Source organism: Palaemon carinicauda, chromosome 39 (genome assembly GCF_036898095.1).
Source record: "Palaemon carinicauda isolate YSFRI2023 chromosome 39, ASM3689809v2, whole genome shotgun sequence".
Lineage (NCBI taxonomy): Eukaryota > Metazoa > Arthropoda > Malacostraca > Decapoda > Palaemonidae > Palaemon > Palaemon carinicauda.
In genome coordinates, this window is record NC_090763.1 from 16,597,390 (window position 1) to 16,621,682 (window position 24,293).

At 34.2% G+C, this 24,293-nt stretch overlaps 2 protein-coding genes across 5 annotated transcripts in view; one reads left to right on the forward strand and one right to left on the reverse strand.

The window, feature by feature from the left end:
* MEP-1 overlaps nt 1-5,122 on the forward strand; it is a 65,600-nt gene extending 60,478 nt beyond the window's left edge. For all 3 annotated transcript variants that reach the window (XM_068362586.1, XM_068362587.1, XM_068362588.1), the window contains exons 16-18: nt 315-504; nt 2,374-2,495; nt 2,732-5,122. In XM_068362586.1, the coding sequence (XP_068218687.1) occupies nt 315-504; nt 2,374-2,495; nt 2,732-2,905 (486 nt within the window). In that variant the 3' untranslated portion in view covers nt 2,906-5,122. The remainder of the gene's footprint in view (nt 1-314; nt 505-2,373; nt 2,496-2,731) is intronic.
* Nucleotides 5,123-16,697: 11,575 nt separating this feature from the next.
* Nucleotides 16,698-24,293, reverse strand: part of LOC137631028 (uncharacterized) — a 104,455-nt gene continuing 96,859 nt past the window's right edge. For both annotated transcript variants that reach the window (XM_068362590.1, XM_068362589.1), the window contains exon 9: nt 16,698-21,429. In XM_068362590.1, coding sequence (XP_068218691.1) covers nt 20,420-21,429 — 1,010 coding nt within the window. In that variant the 3' untranslated portion in view covers nt 16,698-20,419. The remainder of the gene's footprint in view (nt 21,430-24,293) is intronic.

Genomic DNA, 24,293 nt, shown 5'->3' on the forward strand with positions numbered 1-24,293 from the left:
ACAAAGTACCAAAAGAAAAACTTCATAGCATCCACAAATAGCTTGAGTTACTAGAGGAGGAGTGAGATATAAAAATATTGTCCAATTACTGAGGGACCATTTCATCTATTTATTCTTTTACTTTATCCTATTTCTCCTGGGAATGCAAAATTTCAATGATAATTTTTCCTGTTTTGCATCAAATGTAGTTTAATGCAATTGAGTGATTATTTACTATTTTTACTATTTACCAATAACTTATTAGAACTTTCTATATAAAAGTTTATTACCTGAAAGTAACTGTTTAGCTAACCTATATTGTTTTTTTTTTCAAGGTGTTCCAGTGGAAGTTACTTAATCATGTGAGCAGAGACCATAAGATGACCCTTAAACCAGCACACCTATCTTACAAATGTACAGTTTGTACGGCGACATTCAACATGTACAGACTTTTTGAAAATCATGTTTATTCTGCTCATTCGGTAGTAAATAAAAATAAAGGCGATAACAACAAGAAACAGGGAGGTAAGTGAGCTTAGATTATAATTATTTATATTTTCCCTACATGCAAAAGTGAGAATATACTACTGCATTAGTTTTTTTTTTTTCTCTCTATAATTATTAGCTGCATAAAGAAATATATGTTTTTGTGGTACAGTGCAATACAGTGATGATCAAGAGAATTGATTAATAAATTTTTTTTTAGTATAATAATAAGACTAGTGGGTCACTTAGAAGAGTACTGTAACGGAGTACTAGAGAACGATTTATGTTTACAAAACTATTTCTAACTTCTTTGCTCCCTTTTTAGTCCTTTTTTAGAGTGGGAAGCCTCCAAAGGACATAATTGCAAAGTAAAAAAAAAATCATTATAGGTTGAAGTGTAGCAAAGAACATATAGTACTGTCTGCATTGTGCTGTAAGCAGCATATAAACTACTTTTTCCTTGTGACAAGTTTTGTTAATATAACAAACCTACACCTGTAAATGTTTTGAGACTTTTGCAGGCTGTCTTTCCATTGCAGATTTCACTAGAACAGGAATAGTGCTTGGTATCAGTTGACTCTTTATATTAGATTGGCTAGGGCACCAGCCACCCTTCAAGATACTACTGCTAGAGAGTTATTAGGTCCTTTGACTGGCTGGACAGTAGTAAATTGGATCCCTCTTCTCTGGTTATGGCTCATTTTCTCTTTGCCCACACTTACACCTAATAGTCTGGCCTATTATTTTCACATTCTCCTCTGTCCTCGTACACCTGACAACACCGAGATTACCAAACAATTCTTCTCTTCTCAAGGAGTTAATTACTGCAATGCAATTGTTCAGTGGCTACTTTAATCTTGGTAAGGGTAGAAGAGACTTTAGCTATGGTAAGCATCTCTTCTAGAAGGACGACATTCGAAAATCAAACTAATGCTCTCTAGTCTTGGGTTGTGCCATACAGCGTCTGTACCATGGCCTTCCATTGTCTTGGTTTAGAGTTCTGCTTGAGGGTATGCTGTTCTATCTTATTTCTTTTCCTCTGTACCATGGCCTTCCACTGTCTTGGATTAGAGTTCTGCTTGAGGGTATGCTGTTCTATCTTATTTCTCTTCCTCTAAGTTTTTAATGTATGAAAGATCTAATTTAATGGTGTGACTATTCTTAAAACATTTTATTTTCCTCGTTTATTACTTCTCTTGTAGTCTATTTATTTCCTTTCCTCATTGGGCTATTTTTTTTTTCTTTTTTTGGGGGGAGTCCTTGGGCTTATAGCATCCTACTTTTCCAACTAGGGTTATAGCTTAGCGTGTAATAATAATAATAATAATATTTGTTTGTGAACTTGGATGATGAAACAAGTTGTTACTTTCAATTTTCATTGCAAGGGATAGCAAATTACGATTATACATAACCTGGTGTTGAGAAAGATTGAAGAATAATAAGTTGATTCCTAACTTTTGATAACTGTGCCTTATGTCATCTATATGGTTACTACGGGATTTATTCATGCATCCTCCTTCTCTGATTTATTTATTGCATTGTGCCCCTGTATTCAATGATTTTTTTTTCAAAAGTGTAGTGAGGTATATTCTGATTGCAGTTGTGTTCTTGCTGATACTACTACTAATTAATTTCTCCTATATTTTACACAACTTTAAAGTACAGGATAGGTATGTGGATAGCAGCATATAATGATTATTTCAAAAAATTTAAATGGAAAGTTTATGGAAGAGTTTAACCGGTCCAGTTTTAACTTTGTTGTGGTCTTTATTATTTTTTACAATAATATGAATCAAGTTCTATGGGAAGGAGTCGTGCTTATGAAAGTGAGACCACTGGGGAGGGACAAAATTTTCATAAATAAAATAAGTATATAGAGTTTAATATTAATCAAATATGTTGTTTCAGGTTCAGGGTCCTCTGATCCACCCTTGAAGATAAATGATGAAATTACCATCATTCCCCAGCCAGCAGCAAAAAGTTCGAAACCTGATAACATAACAACACCAGGGAAAAAGTCTGGCAACTCGGTAAATATCCAGACTTGAAATTGAGTATTCCATGGCGGCTATAGGTATTGTATAATGCGTCACTGAGAAAATTTATAGGATTAGGGTTGTAAAATCAATGTTCTACCCTGATTTGATAAGTTTAGTGACTGGAAAGCCATCATGTAATTTAAGAACAAATAGTTTTCTTTTTAATATTGACATTTCATATTCAAAACTTTTTCCCCCCCTTTTACATTAACATTTTCTTTCAACAGCCAAGTGTGAGTAAGGAGATAACTATCACCAAAGTGGGATCTCGTCCTACCCGACGTAGTGGAGGCAGTAGTGTGGAGGTGATCAGTTTAGACGATTCTCCCAAGAAAGCTGACAAACGGACCAGTAAGGACAATGCGGGAAATTCATCCAAGAAAGTTAAAGCTAGTAGCTAATGTTTTGTGATGCCAGAGTGCAGTGCTCATTGTATGATGCGGACATGATATAATTTATAAAGGCAATACAGTATATTACTGTATATAAGGATGTTAATAGACCAGATTTTTTGTGAAAATGAAAAACTGGGACAATTATCTTCACTGTTTGTGGAGCAGAGGACAAAATATTGCACTACCGGTCAAGTGCAATTGAAGTTATTTGAGAAGTTATGGAACTTGGGAAGTGCTGGCGTGGTAACTGTAATTGAAGACGATTTTCTTGTGTGTCTGTGTGCGTGTGTGTGGAGAATGATGGTGGGTTGAAGCGGCCTTCAAATCTATGCTTCAGATTGTTTGCAAAGATAAAATTTGTGGTACTCAAGTAGTACATACTACTGGAGAGCAAAGTTAATACAGGCTAATTTAATTTACAAGTTGGTCTGGAAAGTAAGTGGTGCTACTTCCTTATCTGTACATAAAGCATCTACAAAAAGGGGTAGTGACCAGAATATATTTTAGAAAGGATTTTGTGTTATCATGGTGGCATTTTTTGAGCTCAGATTTGCACATACTTTGTTAGTTTTGTTGAGCCTACATACTCATTAAGGCTACTTTGGCAGTTTCCAGGAATACCTTGTATGTTTCCCACTAGAGTAAAATTTGTTTTAATTACAAAATCAACGTTGTGAGTTTACTTGTGGAGAGTAGGCGTTTAGTGGTGTACCTCATCTTTGAACCAAAGTCTGCTGCACAAAGTCCTGCATATTTATTGGTCTCAAGTTAGGAATAATTTGTTTTGTTTATAACAGGTTTTGAGTTATAGAAATCAGTTGGGAGATACGTATGAAGTAATTTTTTGTATTCCTGTGACACGGTAAATAAGTTTTATCGAAATATATTTGCAAGATATGCGCACTATATCTTGCCTCTTTATTGTGATAAATATCTAAAAATTGAATTCAGTCTTTTGTTTAAAATAGCTATGTTGTATATATTTAGTTGAAGAGGTTTCAACTAATTAAAAAAAGATTTATTCTTTTAATGAAGTTTATAAAATTTATATCTGGAACAAAAGGTACCTCAAATTTTATTTTCAGTAGATTATTGTTGTAAATCAGGAATGATCTTTAGACACAACAACCTATGTTATTTTAAAGGTTTTTTTACTGTTTTAGCGTCAGACTTCAATTGTGCTTTTGGATTTTGTTATCATTCCTTGGTGCCAATCTGAGTTAAGCAATAAAGAGATACAAAAGAAGAGATGAATAAGGGTATGTATATAATGACTTTCAAATAGTAATGCTAAACAGTCCTCTTTAAAGGGTATCATACAAGGCTGCTCTACCTTACTGCTTAAACCAATTTGACGAGTATGTGATCCAAACCTGGAATATTTGTTTATTTTGTATTTTCTGGAAAACTTCTTAATGTTGCAAGTATCTGGCAAGTCTAATGAGTTTGATATTTATAATCTATTTCGTAGGCTCTTTCTGTGATAAATTGTTACCAAATGTGTGTCAAGTCAAGGTGGAGGAACTTTATGAAATATGAAAAATAGTGTGTATTCTTTATGCTACAATTATAAAGGTCTAGTCTGCAAAAAATCATTGCTTACCAAAGCTATCCACATTTTGTGGAAATTTGATTAGTTTTTAAAGTCTGGATGAATATATACAGTATATAAGAAGTTAACAATTTTTGTAAACTAAATTTGTATTCAGATGGAAAAAATATCACCCAATTAATGATCTTAAATAATTGTAGTGTCTAATTCTCTTATTTCTTTGCGGTGTACATATGCTCAAACATGTTGGTTCAAAAGATAAAGTAGTGAAGGTAGTAGCCATAGTGTGATACAAAGGGGGCATTATAATACTAGCCTTGATGGATACCTGTGACCACCACCTTCTTGTAAGGGAGTCTTGACAAACTGAATGTTTTCAAGCATACATATTTTGAATGTTACACAAATAAATGTTAGTCACTAGTTACATACATTTTTCCTGAATAGTTGAAATTAAAGATGGCATGGCACAGTTCGAAAACCTTGTACATTGTGACTATTTGTGCTCCATTAAGACTTAGGTTACATAAACTTTGTTTTCTGTACACAATGCAATGAATGTAATATGCTAGTAGCTTAAATTTTATTTAAATTTTCTGAATGAAAGTGTTAAATGTCGTAGTATATGAACACTTTTTTAGGTGTATTACACCAATAAAATATTATTTAGATTGGTTTTCTATCTATTCCTCAAATCTGATAAAAATGTCCTTGCATGAATACAAACCATCCTCCAATATGAGTGGATTTCTACAAAACTTGAAACCTGTTTCACCTACTTGCAGATGGAGGGTAGGCCAGGCCTAACTACATGTCTGCAAAACGTCCAATTTCATTTTGGCCCTAGGATAGTACACAGTGCTTGTGCGAGTGCCGAGAATATTGACGAGATCCCTGTTCCAATCCCTATTGTGCAAAAAACTTGAAAGATCTGGTAAAACCTCTGAACATGGTTAGATCTCACGTACTGTAATTGGAAGAATCTTAGCACACCATCAGATTTGAGTGTTGAAAAAGTGGGCACACGGGGTAGAAAAGGGATTTTGACGAAGGAAAAATGTATTTCTGGGCGAGGGACCTGATGAGTCATTCAGTAAACTTCCTATGACCGGGCACACCAATGTCTAAAGATTGCCAATCAATAATATTAAGCTGTCATTGCTGTCTTAAGGAAATACACAGCAAACAGAAATGCTATCTAACAAGAACAAGAATGTACCATTCCAGTTATCAACAAAACCCTGCAAATCCTCATTCCATTGCACTCGATGATCTGCAAACAAATTTATCTAAGAAAACCAAAAGATTAAAACAGCTAGTTGAGGGTGCTGAAAGCACACCTGTACTATTTGGTAGCTGAAATATAAAATGAGAGCAGTGGTCTGTCAGGTGGGTGGGGAGGGGTGTGCTTATGCGCCACCCCCCAGTTGACTACCACTACATTAAGTTTTGTTTAAATAGCAATATCCAGCTTTGGTGAAGCATACTTCTATCAAAAGATGAAGGGTTGTATTTGTGTATGAACAAACACCATTTTCGACAATGTGGTGGGCCATTGGTACTTTTTAAGTATTATAAAAACCTTCATTTGACTACATGACAAGTTTTAAATATTGTTAAGACCTTCATTTGACTACAGGACAAGTAATTTTATCTATCAGAAGTGAACAAATTGGTCATTACATCTTGTGACACATTTTTTGCACAACACCCTTATAATTTTCCCGAGGAGGGTAATTGCTACTTTTTTCTGTTACATTCAGCAATGATTCTGGTTATAATTCTTTTATACTTAAATTACCAAAATTAACTTCTAGCTATACATTTTCTCCTGTCAAGGAAGAATAAAATTCTCTTGCAAGTTTTTAAAGTTCAGTTTTATGAAAAATGGCTAATGCAATACTATGACAAATATTATTTGGTAATACTTTGTGAATTACTGCACCCAATATATAAAACCATATTGTATACCACACTTAAAAGTAAGCTAAATGAAGATCATATAATTTTTACATAGGACTACAATTTCATGATTTGTAATTCAGTATCTGATTCCTTATCTCTACACACAAAGCACCATCAATATAAAAAACTAAAAGAAAGTAAGTTTAGAGAGATTTACATAAATACAATATACAAAAATAAATTCTAGAAAATACACATGGAAGTCTTAAAAGTGTTTTTCAATATTTTAACACTTCAAGGCCATATTCCATATGAAATAAAAAGAATAGAAATAAATGGTTCTCACATTTTCAAAATGATATATCAAGGCCTTCTCTATGTGACAGATTGTAAGATGTGAAGACAGTAATCTATCATTCTAATAGCTACAAAGGAACATCCAAATTCTAATACAACAGCTACTACTATCCACTTCAACTCTCATCCACCAAAAATTTTGAAGAAATCACAGTAAGAATAATAAAAAATTAATAAAATTATCACACTCATTTGCATACTGAACTTTCATATACATTTCCTCTTTTTAAAGGAACTTTAATTCTTTATTTCATGACAACTATTTTTATCTTGCTTTTGTAGAAACTGCATTTAAAATTCAAATTGATTTAAAAAAACTATTTCCTTTAATCAGGGGCCAGAGAGCTAAGCAACAGAAATTTTCACAATTGCTGCACATGAAGATTATGACGAGTATTCAAATTCACACCCAAGTGTATATTTTTGCATTACTATTTTTAGAGTTCTAGATGTTCAAAAGTGCTAGGAAATTCCTCATTACCTAATTGCACATAGTATTTTTTTTCTTTTTTTAACTATCCTGTTACTTTCCGTGACTAGAAATATTAAATTTAAACCACTGCAGAATTATTTAAATTTCAACTAACCTCTGATATACAACAACACTGGTACTAAAATTTTGCAAGGAAACCCCGGAAGCTGCATTCATCAGGACATGACAGTGTTACATTAAGTGTCTACCAATTTATGAAGACTCATTAATTTGAATCACTCTATAGAACTGTCACATACTGCACTGTATATCACAGAAATTGTGTATCACTAGCTGTCTACACGAGTTGCATAAATTTCTCTTCCCTTCCATTTTCAAAACATTAGCATTCAAATCTCTATCAACATCACTAAGCATCTGATTCTAGGTAACCCCATACTGTTCTTGAGTAATGGTATGGTCAAGTTTAGCCCTTAAACTCAACTTACACATAGAAAGAAGTATAGCACATATATATCAAACAGGTACATAATCACAAAATGAAGTTCAACCATAAATTCTCTGTACTTATAGCGAATAATTACCCACAACCATTTGTGAAGATTCTGTCATAGAAAGCAGACTACAAAATTTTGGGAAAAATGACGCCTTTAAATATATCATATACAGTCACCCCACACAGATGGAAAACAGCAACATTGATACAGAAATCTACATTATTTTTTTTTTTCATATATCTTCATATATTAAAGCTTTTATAAACCCACCCAACAATCCTATAAACCTGTTATACACTCAAAATCACTTTTTAATCCAAACTGTACTTTTGCTGTAGACACATCCTTGCATACATAAAAAAAAAAAAAAATTAAAATTGAAATCGGAACACTCACCATTGAAGATGGGTAAACCCCATCCTTACGATGGCCTTATTGTGGGAAGTTACTACCCTCTACCCTGTCTTGTTAAGTTACATATTCTGTTGTCCCCATATTCTTTTGGTCCTTGCTGTAATGAATGGTAGATTCATAGATGCCATGAAATGGTGGCCTACATCTGCTTAGCCAAGGAGTCTTTCATCTTCGCCATAGTGAGCATCATTCTCTGATGAGTGGGTTCACTACCAGGAAATTTAGAAGGTGCAGAACATTTAGTTGGCATCATAGGGCTTGAAAAATATTTACAATTTGGACCAAAAATTAAAAAAAACAATTTTACAGCACAGAAAAAGATGCATAACAATGTTGTGCAAATATATGTAGAAGCAAACGGACAACGTGGGATATTTTGAAAATAATCCTGTGGTACGACAGCAAATCAGCTGCTAGGATACTGCTCAGCATGCTCTGATTGTTGATGTCTCCCTCTACTGGCCAATGTGTGCCTTGAATAATATCATATGAGCAAGCTAGGCTACTCTCCTCATGTTTACAGTGTAGTTCTCCATACGGATAGGAAATTCTGCGTCACTCATGGGACACTACATATTTCCTTCTTCCAGATAAACTAAATAAACTATACATTACATTCTTGTAACAAACTGAATTTTTTTATTTCAATTTATTAATGTAATTTACTTTAATAATTCAATTCTTAGGGCCAAAAATGAATATTTTCAACAAAATACTTAAAATCTGAAAAAAAATTTCAAACTTATTTGCCATCAGAAACCTATGATATAAAGTCCATGATTCAGATATACAAACAGGTATATTTATAAATTTGCAATGTACTAAGGGAGCAATAGGTGTACTGCGATGTATGAAGGGAACAATATTAAAGCTAACACCCTCTGCTACCCATTATGATGACAGCCAAACCTTACCATAAGAGCAACACAAGATAAAACATATGAGCATGAAAGACTGACCCACAATACAGTATTCATGGACAAAAACCTCCACCAAATCATAATAACCCTACTTTACTTCATATAGACTCACAATATTGCTGCCAATATTTCTTCTGGGCAAAAACCTTGCAAGGTTATGAACTGTGGCTTCTGTCTCTTAGTATTGAACTAAAAATACAGAACAAAATATACCATACTTATCTGAATGTAATGATGCTGAACTTATAACTTATATCTAACTATCTGAACATTGGAAGCGACAAATAACAATGGTTCCTGATATTGTCATCTTTGACAGTTCACTTTGCTGTCCCTAATGTACAATATTCTGTCAAAAAAAATAACATTCAAAATTAGTTCTAGTACAGTGAAGATAAGAACAAATAATAACCACATATTAAGATTTCTCTTCAGAGTTCATAGAAAATTACTGTATTAAAATGGCAATTAATTTATTTCATCTTCAATGGTAAATTTAGTCAAGGTTAAGTCATTAATGGGAGGTTTAATCTGTGATTTATATAAAATTATAAGAGCAAAATGAGATATACTGACCAAGAAAATAACAGAAGTTCAGTAATACTTATTAAATGAAAATATAATCATGAAACTGACTCCCTGTGAAAAAAAATGTTTGCTTAGATCAAATAATTACTACAAAAACACTTCCATGATTTCTTAATAAATTGTTTTTATTTTGTCAATTTTACCAACATTATATCATATGGTGGTAAGTAGCCTACGGTTTGGCAGATAGCATTATTGGATCACTTGCAATTCATGTTTAAGATAAATATACTGCAGTTTGTTGCACTCGGCCTGTAAATGTATAAACACACATATGCTTTATAGTGTAAGCTGTGGTAATGCCATGACCTGATAGGAAATATACAGATGTTTTGTAAAGATATAAATGTTATTAATATGCTAAGCATATTCTACATAAAAATTATCTATAAATGTAGTCTAATAAATCACATTTGTTATAATTAGCAGGAAAATTTTTGATTACCAAATTTTTGAGTAAAACAAAATAAAATTAAAAAGTAGAACTTTTATAAACTCTAATACTGTCATATTAAAAAGAAAAAAAATAAAGGAAAAGATACTTCATGCACTAACGTAAAATATATTACTATACTCCATAGTTTAACCAGACACCAGAGTTATAAAATGAACACCGAGGGATGAGCCCTTTAAAAAGAATCTTATATTTACCAACTAATGACAAATAGACCATTTTAATATTTTGCTCTCATACTGTATATTAAATATACTTTGGCATAATTGCAATTCATTAAGCGAATGTGTCTAATTGCACCGTGTAATGTGAAATGCATCCTATCAATTTAATTCCATTTTATTAAATAGAAAATAAAGTTGAGCCCTATGATAGTTAATTTAAGGTTAGCCAACATAGAATATTTACTCTGACTTTTCATAAAGGCTTTTGTGCTACAAAGCAAGAATGTATGCATTTTGAAGACAAAGTGAAAAAAAAAAAAAAAAAAAAAATACAGTCTTGATAAAACATTACTTTTCAAGATTTTTCAACTTACTATCTGGTTGCTTTTGCTCAGTAAAAAAGAAAAATAACTCCTCTGTATATAATACAAATTACACTACCTATGAATTTTTACTATCTTTCAAAACCACACTATTTGACATGTTTGATAAAATGAACAAATGATACGTATGTTTATTAAAATTCAGCAGCACCCTACCATATATATTCTATCATTTAATATCCTACCAATACCTCTGGTTTATTATATTACACAGGTTAACCATTAATGCCTCCAATACCTGAAGCAAATTATTATTTTGTTCTGTAATATTTTCTTGGATTAAAAAGTATTTAACTTTTCATTCATCTCCAAATATAAAAAAAAAATTCTAAAAATATGGATGCATGAAAATTATAAGAATCTGACAGATACAAGAGCAAGGCACACAAAAAATTTATGGAAAAATAAAATTTAACAATGTTAATTAAATATGGAGAGATTTTTATCATGCACTAGAATGGCCATTAAAATTTTTAACAAGGTAGATATTTACAGGTGGTAAGCACAGGCAAGAGGCTCTGCCCTTTCACCTGTCAGATCTTCCCTTTTGGTTCAGGACCGAGAGGTGTGATTGAGGAGGGAAGCTTAACTTACAGGATTCAGGTTTGCATAGCTAGAAAAAACACAAATTACTTATAAAATTTGTTATTTATTGCCAAGCATATACAAACCTCTCGTCCTTTAAATAGGGAGACTCGTTGCTTGTTAGTCTCAGTTCGTCTCACTAGAACTGAAACCATTGGTTATTTCTCTTTCATGGAAATGTTAATCTATCTGGTTTTGTAAGAAAGCAAAGGAGATGACTCCAGCAACCTCCTATCTGTTTATCACAAGGATTATCATCATTATTACAAGCTAAGCTACAGCCGTAAATGGAAAAGAAGAATGCCATAAGTGTAAAGGCTCCAACAGAGACAATAGCACAATGAAGAAAGGGAATAACAAAACTAAATAATGTGTCTGAGTGTACCCTCATGTAAGGAACTCTAACCCAAGACAGTGGAAGACCATGGTACAGAGGCTATGGCATTTCCCGAGACTAGATGACAATGGTTTCATTTTAGAGTGTCCTTTCCTACAAGAGCTGCTTACCATAGCTTGTGTCTCTACTACCCTTACCAAGAAGAAAGTAGCCACTGAACAACTCAAGTGCAGTAGTTAACCCTTTGAGAGAAGAAGCATTGTTTGGTAATCTCAGTGTTGTCAGGTGTATGAGGACAGAGGAGAATGTGGAAAGAATAGGTAACTGTTCAGTGTGCATGTAGGCAAAGGAAAAATGTGCCGTAAGCAGAGGGGAATCCAATGTATAAGTAGTACTACTACCTGGCCAGTCCAAAGGACCCAATAACTCTAGCAGCAGTACTGTACTGTATCTCAACAGGTGGCTGGTACCTTGGATGAGTAAACTGATTGGACCTGGTCTGTCCAAGTTGATTAGTAAGTGGACAACTGAGGAAGCCTCTTCCTCAAGGGGGATAACAATCTGGAATAATATACCTAGCACAATGAACCCATGGGCTGCAGTTGATATAAACTCAACCATCCCCCTCCTCATTAAATAGGACAAGGAAAATACTTCTTTATATCAAAGAATGGAGCTCAGAGGTGTATCTTACTTACATCAAGCCAGATCCAGCGTGCAACGTTTTCGACCACTTTGCACCAAGGGGACAGAAAAATGAAGAGCAAGTCATTCTACCTTTCATTCCAGACTTACATCTATACCTCACCAGACAAGATGCTTCTAGTCCCATGTGAGAGCTGAGCTGTCTCCACACCTAATCAAGGTGCCACTACTAGACCAAGCACAAAGATATCAAGGGACTTGTGGGTGTACTGTACCCCAGTAACTAAAATGCAGTTTATTTGATTTGGGATTTCCAAACACCAACCTTCAACACCTGGCCTGACTAAAAGGTTCCTGTTGAAGGCTAGGGTGGGGTTTATACCCCCTGACTTTGTGAGCTCTGGTCCTAGCTGGTACCACCACCCTCTTGGCTGTTGAGGTGTACGCTGTACAGATTGAATCATGAAGCCAGAAAGCGATAGTATTCCTTGACACCTCTTTCTTGGTCCTACCAGTGCTAACTAAGAGTTGCTGACACTCAGCCGTGAGGTATCAAATCCTCTTTGGATAGCACTGCAGAGCCATTACACGAAACAAAAGCATCTTCTCCTGCTCACTACCCAATGCTCTGCGTAGAGAGGGGTGAAGGAGTCTCCAATTAATGGTTGTGCACCAACGGGTTTCGAGTTTTTGCCATAAAGCCAGGTACAAAACTAAAGGAGACCTCCTTCCACTTCTCAGCTAGTGACTAAGTAAGAGACCGTGCCACCAACCTACTCTCTTTGCCAATGGCAAGGCTACCCAAAAGACAGTCTTGAATCAGATCTCGGTCTGACAGCCTCTTCTAAATGATAATACAAGGTACATGTAAGAGCCTTGAGAACGAGGGTCATGCCCGACTCCGGGGCATGAGGTCCTTGGGTGGGGAAGACTGCTCGCAACTCCTCATGAGAATAGAAAACTCTCAAAAGGATGAGAGGTTTATAAACCTTCAGTTGAAAGACTAATAAATGCTGAGCAGCAGACTTTGACAGCTATGCCTGAGAGGCGCTTATCTTGGTGAAGGAGGAAGAGGAAATCCCCGAACTGCACATCCAATGTGCTGCAGAGAAGATTGCGGGAATTTAACATCCCACCAGAACACGAAAAACACAACAATGTAACTCTGAGGGCTCCTTGCACCCGATGCATAATCCCTGAAGATCGAGTTAGGTCGCATGCACAGGAGCAATGGTAGCAGACTGAGGGGATGGAAGAGACAAAAGATTCCATCAGTGCCTTCTTGGGCTTTTCCAAGACAGACCCCCAGAAAAGATTTACCTATCTTACTACCATTCAAGACTGCCACTGCATAGGACGCCACGACCTACACATTTGCAAACGGGGATGACTGTAAACAATCATTCCCCATATAAGACCCAGAGAAATAATGTAGATCTACAGCTAGTTAAACATTAAACTGGTTGCAATGTCTACCCTTTCCCTTGCAAGTATGAATCTTTTTTCACATTAACCACAATTAACAGCATGCATTCACTTCTGTAGCCTGTAGGAAAATTAAAGATGAAAAAGTTTGATAAGGGCCCAACTGTACATCTGTACTCATTGCGGCAGAAAACAAAGAGAAGCACTTCCGGCAGGCAGAGGGGCAGGGCTTCTTGACTGCGCTCACCACCTGTAGTTAACTACCTCTTTTAACGAATTTAAAAGCCATTCCAGCTCTTATGAAAACAATCCCTATTCTAAATGGCAAAAGGTTTCTATATGCTTAGGAACAGACAATACTGTTTATATCAATCTAAGCAATATACTGCATTCACTATCGTAAATATATCCATATATAATTTTTTCCCAATTTTTTTGCATCATAACTAGTCTATTAAAATTTTCTTTATTAATAAACATTATATTACTACAAAACAGAAGTGTAACAGAATCCAAAGTGGTATTGTTAAAATTTTAGAACCTTGATTATTTTTATGCTCAACCAATGTCCATTTAGTTTCCTTTATTGCCTGGGAACGTATTGTACTGTGAAGCCTATCAAAAACTCTAATAATTTTCCCTATTTCCCTCAGGACTGTCGAGGACATTTCCTTTGAAAAGCTAATAAGAACTGTAAACCTGTTTAGGACTGAGACTTCTAGAACCGGTCTCCAACCTCAACTCTTTGGTGACTAGTCACTCTGTTCTCATTGTTAACATTAGCATCCACTCATAAATAATTAAAATGTTACTAGCACAGGTATTTAGTAGCTTTTGATTGAATATATATTGGCAAAAAAACTTCATTGGCTCAGGTTTTCATAACTCTGATCATCCTTTGCACTCACATCTCAAAGTTTTATTCCAGCTATGACCAACCAAATTATGGAATTATCAGATAGTTAAATCGTCGGAACTTCAAAAGTTCAAACTTACAGTGAATGTTTCTATGTTGAACACGCTGAAAAGTCTCTTCATAATTTATATAAGAAGAATCTATTTGGATATTGTTGCTGCTCTTAAAATATTCTACATTTTATATTTTGTGACTCAAGATGTAATCCTTAAGGTGCAGTCGTAGTGTTTACTGTTGAACAGAATGTATACTGTATATGGATACATACTATGCTGTACACAGCACGTAATAAATCCTTAAGCAACATACACACAAGTTGATGATTGTTGCTTTCATGATGAAGGATGCTGGAACAGTGAGACAGCCAGCCAGAGAAATAATAATGTGTACAGAGGGAAATGGTGTAAAGGCTCAGTGCAAAGAAACGTGGGTGGTTTGAAAACGTCCTAATTATGAGAATCCGCTAAAAATCAATTTTATTGAAAATATTAGGAGACGGGTCCGGCTTTTAGCTTGAAATCCAATGGTCCTAAGAACAAGCCATATTAAGGGAACAGCGAGGGTTTCGTCATTGAAGGACCTAAAGTACAGTAACTTGAAAAAACTTTTGAGTTAGCCTACGGTTCCAAAAAGGGGAAGTTAGGCTAGAATCACTGCCAGTGTTCAAACTCTCCAGACTTTCCAGGCTTATTAAATGAAGCAAAAGCAACGCAGTCATTTGGCCTAGTTTTCTCTGGATATTCCCCTGAACCAAACATTAATTTATCTTCAATGAGAATAAGGTCATAATATCCAAGGAATAATTCTTCAACACCAGAATTACTAACAAATCCAAAAATTATATCATAAAAGAAACAAGAAGACTGTAGCGTACTCAAGACAAGATTATTGCTTGATTTTCTCAATATTGTGCTTGAGGCCAAAGCCTATTTTTAAAGAAAGAAATCATGAAAATTTTAGCTTCAAGGTTTACACTGATAGAAAACCAGGATTTGTGATCACAAAAAATAATAAATTTGATTAAAATAATTCATTTTTTTTGTGTAAAACTGTACTTTACTTGAAGATATGCATGTTCTCAATAAAATATTGATGACAAGATGACTTCTAATGGACATAAGATTCCAATCTTCATTTTGAAAATTAATGATCGATACAAACTGTCATAGTAATGGAGGATTTTTTGGCTTGAAATATACAGCACAGCATTACAAATGATCGATACTAAACAATATATATAAATAATGCTAAACACATGACTAAAAAAAAAAAAACTGTATCAGTGAAATCCTATTGCAAATGAGTAGTTGCTGCAAGTTGGTTTGTGCAAATGCTATAAAGTAAATTGAGATTTCAGATGGAGATGGCTTGGTGATGAGGAATTTGGAAACGAAAGAATTGAAGAACGTAAGGAAGCATAATGACGGATATAAGATACACAAAGATTTGGATAAGTTTCCGAATTTGTGCAGAAATTAAGGAACACGTAACTACCTAACCCTGTAAGCAAACAACCTAATTTAAAAATCGTGCTGACTACAGTAAGTAAAATATCTAAAAATTCTAACATCATTAATAATACATAAATGAAAAGAATAAGAGTAGTACAAATGATACCTTACTAGTTTTACTGGCAAGCATGGTTTATACTTACCCAATACATTCCTCATCATTATCAACAATTTCAATTTCCAAATGGTAACACTGAAACTGAATAAAAAAAATCAACTTTGGTAACAACTGAATGCCCATAAAATACTTGTTAGATATCTAAAGCTGCTGTTTAGAATATAGTTTTCATTATTTAATCAATATACTAGAAAAAATATCTTTTGAAGGGTTTCACCCCAATAGGATGAGGTTTACCTCATAGAGGACCTCTGGGTTTTTGGTCATTCATGTATATCCTGGCTGCAACCCTCAATAGTTGGCTAACCACAAGGTACCTAATTGGCTCCTTAAGAGGCATCCTCCATTTACAGGAAAATGCCCATATGTTCCCTTTACCATCGAGAGAGAGAGAGAGAGAGCGAGAGAGAGAGAGAGCGAGAGAGAGAGAGAGAGAGAGAGAGAGAGAGAGAGAGAGAGAGAGAGAGAGATCCTCCACTCACAGGAAAATGCCCATATGTTCCCTTTACCATTGAGAGAGAGAGAGAGAGAGAGAGAGAGAGAGAGAGAGAGAGAGAGAGAGAGAGAGAGAGAGAGAGAGAGAGAGAGGAGAGAGAGAGAGAGAGAGAGAGAGAGAGAGAGAGTTTCTATCTCTGTATATACAGTACATTAATCTTGGTGCACATGCTACACTATTTAGTTGAATACTAATGTCAAATAACTTCAACAGTGTATGGCTTATCAACACAAGAAAGGAATAAATGTATTGAAACTTTAGAAGTACAGGAACAAAGAGCAAAATGTTCATACTGATTTACTATACCAATAGCAATTAACCTAGGCTAGTATGGTATTGATTGCTATTAATGATGAGCTAAAAACATCTTTACAATATTGCAGATTTTATATACAATAGAAGTCAAATACTTTAAATCACATTAACCGACTGACAGGCAAAGGTCATTTTAGAACAGCATTAACAGACCTGAGAGTAGGTTTGAGTCTTCGGCCAAAAGATGGGAACCTCATAACCACAGTTAAGGTCGTCTGACTGTATTTGCATATTTCATCAGATAAAACAATCCTAAAAATGCAAGGTATTTCATGTAAATTGTGGTTGCCTTTCAACTACCATAAATACCAGTCTAAAATCGTTGATTTTTATAGTGTTAACATAAATTAAAGCTTCACTTTCTTTTGTTGTTATTTGCAAAATCAAGCATGACATGAAATAAGTTCATCTGAAGTGTAAAATGCACCTCATACCACATTTTCTACACAAAATTTAAGTTACCCAAAAGTAACCAAATACTAGTTAAGAAATTGGGCACAGTGTGTTAGCCAACCTCAAACTATAGAAAATGGTGAATTCCATAACTTAGTACATTATTAGAAAAATAAACTCTTTGAGATTCCTATGAGACTTCGATGTTAAACAAACAATTCAGATTTTGTCCTGCAATGATATTTTACGCATATAAATTTTTTGGCTAATGTTCAATAGTTATGTTGACCTTACATTTTGGTCATTTTCCTTTACTGAAGAAAAAATTTAACAAAAAATTGACCTTAAAGACATAATATTGTACTGAGGATATAAAAGTCAGAGCAAGCAATAAAAGAACAATATCGATTAACTCTTTTAAAAGTCAATTGGATGATTTGTTATGTTTATAGAAAACTCCCCTCTCGAACCTCAAAGCATCAAATGTCAGTGGGTAGGCATGATGACAGAAGGGCTATTCTATGCAGTTTTTTACCAATACTGTACACATACTTGTTTCCACAACTGATCCCACCTTTATGATTTCTATCATTTTCACTCTTTTTAATGCACAAACTGACACTGCTGCTGTGATTAAACTTGCAATGAATATCTTGAAATATATAAAATTCTTAACACAAACTTTTCAGTTTTTTTCCACTTTCAAAAGTATTTTTACAATTTTGCTTTCCTATATTCTAATATCGATAACTTCATACTCTATTTGAAAATTCTAAATGATTAGGGAGTACACAGAAATTAAAAAAAATATTCTTTCTTCACATTACCTATATAATTGAATAAATAAAAAAATAAACTAAAATGATATTAACAGATCTACTCATCTATTCACACTAAAAAATAGAAGCTTTCAATATTTGAATGTGGCAAAATTTTTTACGAGTTATAGACAAGCCTTTTCTTCTAGTGAGGACAAGCAATACCTCTTAAAACTATAAAATGACAGAACTTGTGATATCAAAAATAATGGAAGAGGTAAGCATTAGAGATGAAATCCTTTGCCTAATACAATATTAAATAACTGGGCAGGAATTTTTCTGTTACGTTACTTGAATAATTGTTTTCAAAGGAAAACCAATCTGATAAGAATTCTCAGTTAAAACTAAACTAACTATAAATGGTTTACAAAAGAACTGAGAAAAAACATTAGACTTTTATAAATACTTTATGGATTATTGCTCTTTTTATCAAATCTTAAATTATCTTCAATAAATGGAAAAATAAATTTAAATTTGAGATACAACATGTCTTTTCCCATTTAAACAATTGGGTCAGACTTCAATTGTTATAACCTCAACATGAAACTCAAATCTCCTTCATCTTTGTATATAAAACTTCTTTTATAAAGGACTATTTCTTTAAAGGTTTTTGCCTTTAATTGTTTCAGAGCCTGAAAAAAAGATTAAATACAATACACATATACATACAGTAAGTAGATACAAACTGAAACAAAGTAAATACAAACCGAAGAGCAGCCACATGTCTAGTTCTGTTGTTACAATCCTACTTCCAATTTTGAGAAAAAAAAAATATGAAAAGGGAAAACAGCATCATATAAGATTTCCTTGCACATGATAGTATTTCAAAAAACATAAGAGGCTAACCATCATCACATTACTGTTTACCTTTTCATAATCAATATATTATACCAACAGCAGTTGTAGTAGCAGAAATTTTGACAATGATACTGTAAGCTGGATGTTCAATTATCCAGAACTGTGATCTAATTTTTCATGTTTTCCTCAAGATAAAATTGAAAGAAAACTCTCCATGAATACCAATTTTTCGTGGATGAATTATAAAAAAAAATCTCTCAGGATGATGTTTTCACAAGATTTGTCAAAACTGATAAATATATAACCCTTACCAAATATTTTTGAAAAGCAAAAAGTACCCTGGTGAATCTTCTGTTTACACGAAAGCCGATAAATAGTTTTCAAAGAAAAATTTCTGTTCTGATAAATATCAGTTCAGAGTAAAATACACTTTGATGAAATATCTATTAACCTTCTTGGCCATTTGTTTAGTCGCACGAGTCATAGACATGTGGCTAAAACATACCATTAGGAAATACAGTATGGTATATTCAAGACCCATTAGCATCCAGTTTCTAAGTTCTTACCCACCCATAATTTCATCAGCAGCATTTGTTTGTACTGTCATTGAGATATTTTGGAAAGAACTGATCCACATATAATATAAAATAAATATAAAGTCCACAGCATTCATAGAAAAATTAATGCTATTATTCTTATATTACAGTACTGTATTCAATTTTACTTATACCACCAAACGCAGCCTTTTTTCATAATCCAAGTAATCAAGACATACTGTACTGTCTATATTGCCATAATCTCATTTCACAAGATACAAGCATTTAATTCACTCTCAAGAGACTGGGGTTGCACTGATTACTGCTGTAAGAAGAATACATAAAGAAAAGCTGCCGCAAATTTACTGTCATTTGTAAAGTTTTCATTCTACTCTCCAAGAAATGGGTTTACAAAACAGAAGGCTAGTAAGGAGTATTCCGTTTCCCTGGCTTGCAGAACAAACTTTGAGATACGTATTTTTGGTTAAGATTCTAACGAAATGTATGGTAAATATGTTCCCTAAGCATAAATTGGCCCTTTCAACATAAAACTTTAAAGGAAAGATTTGTCATATTCTGACATTACATCAATATGCTTTAGCCGATACAAAGCAGGAAATAATTTAGAATATAAAGAGTATCAATAAAGAAAACTATATTCTTTGGAACGTCAAATCACAATGGTAAAGTCCACTATTTCATCTCAACAAAATATAACTTCTTCAAACTAAAATAATTTCCAGACACTTATTAACAAATATAAATACACTGTACAGACATATGGCAATGGAAAAGAAGTCTTTGAAACTAGATACATTTCCTATTACGGAATATATAGTTGATTGAAGTAAACATCACCAATGAAATAAACCCTAATGTAGTTTCTTCCAGAATACTGTATTTACGTATATACAAAAATTTGCATATTTATATATATACAATTCTATTATACAAATTGAGTTATAACTTACTGTACTGAAACTGTTCAAAGACAAGTCTTCCATCAAATGGCCACATGCCTAAGTCACAAAATGTTTTCTTAACATTTCCATTAAAAATTCTATTTCTTATGGTACTAATGATAAATGAAGCAAAATTCTCTTCATGGAGTAACTTTAGTTCATTGGCTATACTCCATTCCCTCACAATTTTTCCCCATTGACTAATGAAATGATGGACCACAATCTTCTCAGCAGGACTAATAACAGATGACATGGCTCTGGGCACTAAGAGAAGATGAAGACCTTGAGGCACGAAGTTTTGACAAATTTCTGTTAACGGGACACTAGAAATATACTCGCTTGTAAAGAGGGCTACAGGTTGTTGTACCTCGCGGGCTTCAAGCCATGGTATAAAAACATCACCAACAAACTCTGATATACAATCACTATACAACCAACCATTTGCTGATGAACCTATTACCCAATCACTTCCACCTTCTGTCTTTTTGACGGAAGCAAAAAGTTTCTCGGGGATTACCATTCGTGGAAATATAATAATTCCAGGGCCAATAAGCCCTTCAGCATTAAAAGTAAACAAGACAGACACAGTATCTTTTTCATTTGAGCAAATCTTACTACTGGTAAACATTTTATGAAATTTGATCTGCCTAGTCTGTCTGTCAAGGAAGAAGTTGAGCTCTTGCATATAAAAAATTCTACTATCATGGGCACTACAAAAAGGTAACATTTCACCTTTAACCTTGTTAATCCATAATGCTACCTCATTTTCTGCAGGAGAAGACAATTGTGTTTTTTTCACTTTGCCGTGGAACTGATGTCCAAATGAAACACTAAACTCATCATACCACTTTTGTAGATCAGCTTCCAGATTATGCTTGTAGCCATAACCTTCCATTTCCATCAGCTGTATGGTAGTTTCCTTTACACTGTCATATGAAGACGACAATCCAACTTCTAACAGCCTACGCAGCAGCGGTTCAATTTTGGCCATGTGCTCATGTAAGTTTTCTGTAAGAAGTAACAATATTAATCAATGCATAAATTTGAAAGTGATATATTTCAGCAATGCAGATCCCAATTCCACTTGTCTTATACCTGCTAGATGGAGTCAAGGTAGTTTCCCCACTCATGGGTAGTTGAATACTTCAGTTTCATGAAAACTAAGTGAAAGGCAGAAAGACTCGAGGTACTAGGAGAAAAGAACTCTTCATATGAATAGAAGGTATATGTATAAAAAAAAATTTTTTTAAATGAAATTAATTTCTATACTCACTTGATGATAATGCTTCTCCCTCAAAGCTTGAATTATATCGACGTTTACCCCAAAGCTAAACGTTTCTCATTTCCTTTACTTTCAATACCCATCAGCCTCTAGTTCTGAGATAATCAAGCAGTGAATTGCATTAACCTCGGCTTAGCTACAAAGTTGATACTTTCCCTTCCAGTCTCGAAGTGGAAACTAAGCTCCTAATCTTTTTTATATCACTAGTCAGAAAAGAGTAAATGGGAATGTATATGAACATCATATGCTGCTCATTCCAAGACTGATGGTAGTGAGCCAGTGAAGGAAAAAAATTCAAAATCTAATGTCCTATTATATAACAATTATCTAGAATCTTCAACTTCTCTAGTACCCTATTAATAATAATGATAATAATAATAATAATAAAAAAAAATAGTTGTTTTCATTTCAAATCAACGTTGTTCTAGCTTCATTCTAGAACCTAACAATCCAAATCTCTTTTTATGCCAAGAACATTACTCAATAGTGTATTCAGCAGATAAACAAATAAAAAGGGATTAACTTTACACAATCAACACAGAAAATTCTACTAGGCTACATCACCCAAAGCTACTTAAGAACTTAAAGCCCATCTTTTTGATAAGATAATAATTCTTGGCAAATACTGAGCTGTTGCTATGGCACTCTCCAAAGAAAGGTTCCTACAAAAATCAGGAGGTACTTGCAGTTTTAATATCATGAACCCTAACCTTCAAGTCTTCATCTGACTTTGATCCAATTTCTTTTGAGCCTCTGTGACTAGGCTTTTAATAAAAAAGGACATAATACTGCAGCCTGTTTTAATAGAGGATGATTTGAAAACCTAAGCTCAAAAAGAAATTAGAAATAATAACCTTAATGTCAGCAGTTTAGTCCAATTAACAGTTGAAAACCCTCCCAGGACAAAGAAATATATTCTATGATGTAAAGGGAATATGAAAGAACTGAGACAAACCTTTCATTATAAAATCATACTTAGCTCTAATATAGGATAAAGAGATTAGATCTTAGTTTCTCCAAAACCTACATTATAAGAAAAAGCTTGTAGTTCACTAATATACTGAGCTAACTCTAACCTCAACAAGAAAGTATTAGCTGTGATTTCCATAACCAAAATATCTTCCAAAGGTTCGAACCGCAAACCTTTTACATATTGTAATACAGTACTACTTCTAGATTCAAACGACAAATCTCTAAGACTACCAGAGGTTTTTCAATATTAAAAGACCTAAAAAAATCAATATTAATGTTTCAAAAAAATAAATCAAATCCTAGATGTTTGAGTACAATATTATTATTATTTTTATTATTATTATTAATACTTGCTAAGCTATAACAATAGTTGGAAAAGAAGGATGCTATAAGCACAGGGGCCCCAACAGGGAAAATAGCCAAGTGAGGAAAGGAAACAAGGAAAAATAAAATATTCTAAGAACAGTGACATTAACATAAATATTTTCTATATAAACTATAAAAACTCAACAAAACAAGAGGAAGAGAAATAAAGAATAGTGTGCCCGAGTGTACCTTCAAGCAAGAACTCTACCACAAGACAGTGGAAGACCATGGTACAGAGGCTATGGCACTACCCAAGACTAAGAGAACAATGGTTTGATTTTGGAGTGTCCTTTTCCTAAAAGAGCTGCTTACCATAGCTAAAGAGTCTCTTCTACCCTTACCAAGATTAAAGTAACTACTGAACTATTACAGTGCAGTAGTTAACCTCTTGGGTTAAGAAGAATTGTTTGGTAATCTCAGTGTTGTCAGGTGTATGAGGACAGAGGAGAATCTGTAAAGAATATGCCAGACTATTCGGTGTATGTGTAGGCAAAGGGAAAGTGAACCGTAACCAGAGAGAAGGATCCAATGTAGTACTGTCTGGCCAGTCAAAGAACCCCGTAACTCTCTAGCAGTAATATCTCAATGGGTGGCTGGTGCCCAGGCTAACCTACTATCAAATTAGATGACTAAAAAGCACGCAATCAGGGAAAGAATGGAGCAATATTCCTTACCGAGCATGTACCTATACCCTTTAATAGATAGATTTTTTTTTTTTTTAAACCACTCATGAATGGCAGAGGCAAGGGACAGTGACACTGGGCTATCAAGCATGACCATGCCCTAGAGACTGACCAAATATACGTATGATCAGCACTCAAGGGCCCCCCCTCCAACCACGTTACGACCAAGGAGGGCCAGGCAAAGGCTGCAGAGGACTTAGCAGATAGACCTATAGCCTCCCATAAAAATCCCATCCTTAGCTCACAAGGATGGTGAGGTCGCAATGACCAAGGGTATTAACGAGTTTGACCGAGACTCGAACCCCAGTCTGGTGATCACCAGTCAGGGATGTTACCACATATCCTAAATACCGGCAGTTCTAGTCACTGGCATTTTCCTTGACTTCATCTTGTCATCACTTGTTCTTGGTCAGGACTTGTGGGGTGGATGAGGCAGGAAATATAAATAAATGACTCAGGTTTGTATAGCGTTGAAAATTACATTGTAGTTGGTTCCTACGCAAACACAAAGCCTTGTCATTTATATGGGTGTCTTCCTTGGGAGGAAGGAAGTGCTAAGGGACAAATTT